An 8,385-nucleotide genomic window follows, 5' to 3' on the forward strand; every position below is an offset into this window, starting at 1 on the left:
ATTCTGAATTTGTGTCTGAATTTTTGGACTTCTGAATTCTGAGAATTTGTGTCCTTTGTTGAATTTGAAGAAGAACGGCACATCTTTGGATGTGCTTGTTGCTCTTTGTCTTCAGAGATGAGAGAATTTGCGACTTTGGACATGCTTGGTGTTCTTCGCCTTCAGGTTTGCCCTCGGAATTTCTGGCCCTCTGGATTTTTCTGGATTTCTGAGTTTCTGGATTTCTGGACTCTGAATTTGTGTACCCCTTCCTCCTTCCTCCAAACCTCTATTTATAGGTTTCTTTGATTAATAAGATGATGACACGTGTCATTTCCTGATAAGGATAAAATAATAACTGGGCCGGGCCGGTTATATTATGATAATTATCCTTAAAAATAATTATTCTAAATATATTTTATTAGGAATAATTATCTGTTTATTTAACCATCTGGGTTGGGCTAATTAAATAATTTAACTGGACCAAGTTTGGACCAATTAAATAACTTAATTAAACATTAGGCTTATATTTAATGGATCCATTTGTCAAAACCAAAGCCCACTAAAATTTTAGTGTCTACAGTTTGTCTGAAAGGACTTTTGTGAGGCACCATGGATGCAAAATTGCTAGCTATCTTCTAGCAGAGAAGATGACTTCACTTCCTATTTACTAAGTCACTAGTAGAGTTTTCGCGTAATTGTTATAGATACACAGTGTTCTGATAAGAATAATACTTGGCTACTCATTATTAGGTAATTCATTCTTACTGATGTAATTCAACAAAAAATATACACAGACTTCTTTCATCTTCCCTGCTCAGTCCTTATCTACAATGCGAGTGGCTGCCGAGGCGAAGTGTGAGCAGAGGATTCACCATTCTCACAAGGTCCCTATTTGCCGGTGCTTTTTTCGGAGTGGGAGCAGAAATCCCTTCTAACTGAACCCTAGAGGTATTCGAAAGGATGGTGGCATATGTGATATTACGCGTATATATAATTTGTGATTACAAAATTAAGAAAGTAATAAAATCAAGAAATTAGATGCAAATTTATTTTAAAAATATATATATTATTATCCTTATTTATTATTTTTTTATTATTATTATCTTGTATGTGATATTACGAGTGTAGGTCCCAGTTGGGTTCTTGTATCGACCATGTGTTTGTCGTTTTGTTCATTCCTTTGGAGTTAATCCTTGAATGACGTCAGACCAATTTGAATTGTTAATGACGTGGCTTGGTCATGTCCACAGATTTGTTGTTAAGGTGTGAAGAACATTACAAGGAGGCTTACTTTGTGGATCCCCCGTTCCTTTTCTTCATTTATATCGCCTCACTAGGCTCTGCCCCTCTCACACTTGTCTTGATTTGGCTTCTCTCCTCTTTTCTTCAATCACCATAGCATTTTCACTCTCTGTCTCTTAACTGATTAATCCATCAAGGGAGGTGGGAATCTTAATTTCTTCCGGAATTACAGGTAAAAAGTTTTACATTTGCAACACCATTGCTCAGTATTACAAGTTAATCACTACATAAATAATTACACATTTATTTATATGTATGTATTGTCTTCTTTCTATTTCAATTTGTAATAGTAAATCTTGAATCAACCAATTGTCCAGTTTATCTGGGAGAACAATCATATGTTATACGCTTTGAACAATCATATATCCTTTTACCTATCTATTTTATCCAGTAATATATATACCCACTTATACACATAGGATTGATTGTTTAATTAGTGGGAAGATTGAAGATGTGTAATATTATTACAAGTTAATTACACATCTATTTATTTTTGTTTCAATTTGTTGTGTAAGAGCATGCATCCAGGTGAGATTCATATAATGCATAAATGTCACAATGTTTATATCCCAAAAGAAGATCGAACCCACCACCTCATGTGCCCTTCAAATTTTGATCAATATGTAAAGATCGAACCCACCACCTCATGTGCCTCTATTGATCAAATCAAAAGTCCATTATAATATAAGTATATTATATGTATACAGAACTTTTCCCCCAATCTTCACAAACGAACCCATTGAATAGAGAGGAAGAGATCATGGGTCACAGTGTGATACAGCAGAATTAAAATAGAACACACCAAACCCATAAATCTCTATACCTCTCCAGATTAGAAGAAAAGCAAAATGTGCAAAGAACAAAACCTTGGAAATCAGGATTTATTTAGGGGGTATTTGTCACACTAGGGGCTATCTAAAATATTGTAAGAGGTTTTTTTTTTTATATAGAAAAAAAAAAAAAAAATATGTTTGGCCTATAGTTTATTCCTTTATTTATTTATTGAATTCTTAAAAAAATTAATTATTATGCTTGTACAGATTGCATTTTGTTCATTCATCTCCTTAATTTTGTTCAATGGCGGCTATGGGATCCCAAGAACCCTCTTTAATTCGGTGTTCTTATCACATTTTCTTGAGCTTCAGAGGTGAAGACACCCGAAAGACCTTTACCGATCACCTTTATACAGCTCTGCTACATGCAGGACTACGCACATTTAGGGATGATGATGGACTTGCGAGAGGAGATGATATCTCCAAAAAACTGATAAAGGCAATTGAAGAGTCGAGAATTTCAATAATTGTCTTCTCAAAAGACTATGCATCTTCAACATGGTGCTTTGATGAACTTCTAAAGATCCTTGAACGCAAGAAGAGTGTTGATCATATGATTGTGCCCGTGTTCTACCATGTGGATCCGTCCCATGTTAGAAAATAGAATGAAAGTTTTGCAAAAGCATTTGTAAAACATGGAGAGAACTTTATGTCCGAGTCTGATGAAAGAAAAGAGCAGGGAATGAACAAGATAAAGAAGTGGAAGGAAGCTTTGACAGAAGTTGCAAATTTGGCTGGGCATGTTTAGGAGATGGGTAAGCTTGTCTAATTCATTTACTTTGACATCATTTGATTCAAGTGTTCATAAAATTGAATATACATTACTACTCAATTCATTAGCGGCATGTCTTTATTTGCTTACATTATTATCCATCCCTCTTATCTTATTTATAAGTGTTGACAGATATTTTACAAAAATACCTTCCATTAAAAAATTAAATTCAGTCATTTTAAAAGTTTTAACGTTGGAAAATTGATTATAGAAAATCCTTATACGATTAGAAACTTTTCTATATTGCCTGGAAAACAGAAATTGCTAAGAATACAAGGGGAATTGCACATCATATGTTAACAATACGGTATAAAGCAATGAGGGCTTCAGGCTACATATCTATATAATTTCCTAAACATAATTTGTGTGCAATTTATTATGCATTTTTATGTTGATTCATTTTTTAAAAAATTGATTAGGAGTGATTATCTTTTTTAACAAGCTTGCTTAGCTATTTAAAAGGCCCGTCCAGAACCCAAAACGACCCAATAAATTAATAGGCTGGAACTTAGGTGTTCGTATTGGTCTGGATTGGGTTAAAGCCGAATTGATCTTGTTCTAGACGCTGCCGAATTTGGCTCCGTAATTAATAATCTACAAATATATTTTTCTAGGTAATCATAAATAATTAAACACAATTGTCTGTTTATATATTTGTGTGTCCTGAATTGCTCTCAATAAAGGACTATTATTGGTCTGAATTAACTTAGTCCAGATGTTATTGGTTCGAATTAACTCAATTTGCGATAGGTTGTAGCCCCATTAGGTCTATAAATGAGTTCGACTACAACCCCGGCGGGGCATGGATTGAAGTTAAAGCCCAATAACCTGATTTTACTTCAACCTATGGCCTGGGCCTCTGTGTGATAAATTTTAATGGATTGAAGTTAAAGCCCAATAAATGATACTTGGTAGTAATATTATATATAGTTCAATATATTACTATATACGTATGGTCCACAGAGTAGTTTAAGCCCAATAGGCTTGGTCCTGAGCCACAAAATCTTAATAGCTTTAGATTCTATTAATCAATTAATTGGTTAACTCTCTTCTATCAATAGTCAGTACTCATTAGAGTTATGGTGTGGTTAAAAGAATAAGACCGATATCTAATTAACTTTTGAAGGAGACTAATGCAAAATGCATTCAAAATGGTAAGACTCACATTTTTTATGAATTTAAAGTCTTCGATAAATTAAATTCTAAATGTTTTAAATGACAGGAAAGCAAGTGGACAAATAAAGTCAATAATTAGTAACTACAAATAAGAAGATTAAACTTTTAAAATGGAAATGCTATTGCGGATTGTGAACAATAAGAAACCCTTATCTTGAAATTGCTTTCTCAAGCTAGATTTGAAATTTTGTAGATATTCTTGCATTTTGCTACAAATAAATTTTTTAACTTTCAGTTAAATATCTTTAACAATCATTGATTATGTAATTCAATTAATGCAAGATTTTACAATAGTTAACATGCTGCATGAATATATTTGAGTGGTAATGGCTAAACTAAACATGAAATTTATTGTGTGTGTGTGTGTGTATATATATATTTCATTTTCATTTAACTTCTTGATTCATTTCAAGTATAACATCGTTTGTTTTCATTTTTTTGGTTCCCCTTCCTATTCCCATTGCTATATATTGGTATGAGTCAATTTTTATCCAATAAATCATTATTATCTCTTGTTTGCATTTTCATTAATTCCTTACTTCGTTTAAGCTGACAAGAAGTTTGCAATTTGTAGGTATGAGTCAAATTTTATTTAAGAAATTGTTAAAGATATTGAAAACAAATTGAATCACAAAGTATTGAGTGTTTGTTCATATCTAGTTGGATTAGATATTCGTATAAAAAACATTAATTTGTGGTTGCAAGATGGATCAAACGAAGTCGGGATAGTGGCAATCTTTGGGATGCATGGAATAAGGAAGACAACCATTGCAAAAACTGTGTATAACTTGACTTTTGACAGATTTGAAGGTAGCAATTTTCTTGCAAATGTAAGAGAAACATCAAAAGAACCCTGTGGTCTTCTCCGCTTACAAAGACAACTTCTTTCAGATATCTTAAAGCGGAAAGAAACAAAAATTAGCACTGTTGATGAAGGAATCATAAAGATAAGAGAAGCTATTTGCTGCAAAAGAATTTTACTTGTTCTTGATGATGTGGAAAACCGAGACCAATTAAATGCAGTACTCGCAATGAGGAGTGGGTTTCAACGAGGAAGTAAAATTATCATAACAACTACAAATGAACAATTGTTAAATGAACAATTGTTGAAGGCACATGAAATGCACAAGCGGTATAGAGTTGAAGGTTTAACTCATGATGAATCATTTCAACTCTTTAGCTGGCATGCCTTTGGACAAGGCCACCCCATTGAAGGATATATGGAGCACACAAAAAAGGTTGTAGAGTACTGCAGTGGGCATCCTTTAGCTCTTCAAATTTTGGGTTCTTCTCTATGTGGGAGAAGTGTAGATGTGTGGGAAAGTGCAATAAAGAAACTGGAAGCAATTCCTGACTGCCAGATCCTAAAAAAGCTCAAAATAAGCTTTGATTCTTTACAAGATGACCATGATAAAAATTTATTTCTTGACATTTCTTGTTTCTTTGTTAGAATGGACAAAGATTTCATAATTACAATATTAGAGGAATGTGATTTTTGCATAGAGGTTGGGATTCAAAATCTCATCGATAGATGTCTCTTAACAATTGACAAACAAAACAAGTTGACAATGCCTCAGTTGATTCGAGATATGGGAAGAGAGATTGTACGCAAAGAATCACCTAAGGAACTTGGGGAGCGTAGCAGAGTGTGGCACCATAAGGATGCCTTAAATGTATTAAGAGAAAAAACCGTAAGAAACATGCCCCTCATGTCTTTTTTATTTTTATTTTTTTAAATTTTTTTTACTAGTCTGTTAATTATCAACCTCTCTTATCAGGGCACGGAAAAGATTGAAGGCCTCAGCCTAAATTTGCACGTGTCCAGGCAAGACTGGCCTGCTCAGAATTTCTTTGGTTTAGATTATTCAAAAAGACGTCATTCTGAAGATTTTCTTGACAAATTAACATTTCCTTGTGTAAGCAATTCATCAAAGCGCCGTCGTTTAGGTGTCTTCTCTTGGGTGCCCCACGAACTTTGCCACGACAAAATCATTGTCCACATCAAAGGAAGTATACTTAAAAGCTGATGCATTTTCAAGGATGCACAAATTAAGAATACTCCATCTCAACAATGCATTTGTAACCGGAGATTACGAAGAATTTCCAAGGAAGTTGAGATGGTTGCGTTGGCGAGGGTTTCCTTTAAAATCGATACCCAATGAGTTCATTTTAGAGAGCCTAGTCGCTCTAGATATGCGAAATAGCTGTTTGAAACAAGTTTGGAAGGGAATCAAGGTATAATTCAAACTTATTCATCTTTTTCCTTTTCTAAAGGATTAATGTAAATATTCATTTTAATCAATTTCCTACTTTTTGACAACAGGTGCTCCCATCATTGAGAATCCTCGACCTTAGTCATTCCCATGGCCTTACAAATACGTCTAATTTCTCAGAAGTCCCAAATCTTGAGAGATTGCTTCTTAAAGATTGCATAAATTTGATCGAGGTTCACGAATCCATTGGGAAGTTAGAGAGACTTGTTCTGTTAAATCTAAAAAGGCTGCAAGAATCTTAGGAATCTTCCTAAAATTGATCAGCTAAAATCTCTTGAGAAACTCATCCTCTCTGGTTGCTCAAATCTTGACAAGTTGCCGAGAGAGCTATGCGAGATGGAATCTTTAAAGGTTCTTGACGCATATGGTGTTACAATAAAACAACTACCCAGCAGTGACATAGAATCATGGCATTCACGCTGGTTCTCTTGGGTTCCTAGGCCAAGAAAATCTTCAGAATCGATTAGTCGTTCACTGCTTTGCTTGCCACGCTCATTTGTAAGCTTGAATCTTGCAAACTGCAATTTGTCAAATGATGCCATTCCGAGGGATCTTGGGAGCCTGTCCCTGTTGAAGGAATTGAATCTAGGGGGAAATCCAATCAGTAGCCTTCCAGAGAGCATCAGGGGACTTGCCATGCGCAACTCACTTGAATGAGTAGGGTGTGAAAAACTCCAATTGCTTCCAGAGCTACCAATGAGCTTAGAATGGTTGGAGTTAGGCCATTGTACGTCACTGGAAATAATGATCAATCTACCAAAACTAAAGAGACGACCGTACGTGTATGCGTGGCAATGTGGCAAACTAGTAGAGGCTCAGAACTGGTTCAGGTTAGAACCCATTCAAAACATTGATGCAGAAATGATCAAGAATTTGGGATTGGTTGAGTTGGAATCCATAGGAAAGGTTGACATGAAATTTTACAATTACCTGACAGATACGCACAATATTGGTCCCATCCAGGTGCTCTCTCTCTCTCTCTCTCACTCTATATATATATATATATATATATGTATGTCTCTTGCTCTCTCCTATTGTAATTGAAGTTATGATGATTTGCATGGATCAGGCAGTGTATGAATGTGGAATAGTGAGCATATTTCATCCTGGAAATGAGGTTCCATGTTGGTTCAGCAAAAAGAGTAGAAAGTCCTCCATATGTTTCAATGTTCCTTCACTTCCTAATCTCAAGATCCGAGGCTTGAATGTATGCGTTGTTTATGCGGATGATTACTCTTCCACCATGAATACCTATATTACCAGTCCATTTGCTATTGAAATCTTCAATAAGACGAAGGATGTGCAGTGGGTCTATTTCCCAGCGTGTGTAGGGATTCCAGAAGAAGGGGAAAATATGAAATGGTCAAGCCTTGGGAAGATTGGGAATCAGTTGGAAGTTGGTGATGAAGTGGTGGTTTCAGCTATGGGTGTCGGATATGAAGTAAAGGAGATAGGAGTGGACATTGTGTATGAAGAAGAGGAGAAGGATACCCAGCTTAATAACTATACTTCTTCTCCTGATTTATCACCATACCAGGTTTCCCAAGGTCGATACGACCTCCGCCATTATTATATAATTTTCCCGGATTACATAACAGTCGGATGATGATGCAGAACAGTAATTGATAAATGTGTTGGGTCCATGAGATATTATATATATAATAGTATATAATATTATGCTACAAGGGTTCAAGAAAAAAAAAATAAATAAATAAAAGAAGTGCAACCAATCAAGTAGTTTTGTATATATATATTTTATAAGTATGTCTACTAGTCAAAAAGGTGAAGCCTGTTGAAGTCTGTATGTGTATGGGAATTCAGCGACAATAGAAAAGGAGCATGAGATATGTCAAAATGGCGCGGAAGGGTCGATTCTACCTCTCCCGGCATTATAAAGACCTTGCGAATGTTTGTTTGTTTTTAAAATATGAGTGTTCTCTCTCACAAAGAGGAGTATCAGTTAAGTCTTGAGATAAAATGTAAAACATGAGTGTTCTCTCTCTTCCTCAACAATTACTATATTTGTATAAATATATACAGTATTCTA

The 8,385-nt window shown here is 34.9% G+C and overlaps 1 protein-coding gene and 1 pseudogene across 1 annotated transcript; both read left to right on the forward strand.

Annotated features, from left to right (window-relative positions):
• Nucleotides 1-1,290: 1,290 nt before the first annotated feature.
• Nucleotides 1,291-8,351, forward strand: LOC132301597 (disease resistance protein RPV1-like; annotated as a pseudogene).
• On the forward strand, nt 2,362-2,721 carry LOC132301596 (disease resistance protein RPV1-like). Its single transcript, XM_059798837.1, has one exon. It carries the CDS (start codon nt 2,362-2,364, stop codon nt 2,719-2,721), a length of 360 nt encoding a protein of 119 aa, XP_059654820.1.
• Nucleotides 8,352-8,385: the final 34 nt, after the last annotated feature.

The sequence above is a fragment of the Cornus florida genome, unplaced genomic scaffold (assembly GCF_030987335.1).
Source record: "Cornus florida cultivar Cherokee Brave unplaced genomic scaffold, ASM3098733v1 CherokeeBrave_3.0.0_Hap2_Chr03, whole genome shotgun sequence".
Classification (NCBI taxonomy): domain Eukaryota; kingdom Viridiplantae; phylum Streptophyta; class Magnoliopsida; order Cornales; family Cornaceae; genus Cornus; species Cornus florida.

Excerpts from the sequence above, each read along its gene's own strand:
- LOC132301596 (XM_059798837.1), top strand. The coding sequence starts at position 2,362 with ATGGCGGCTATGGGATCCCAAGAACCCTCTTTAATTCGGTGTTCTTAT.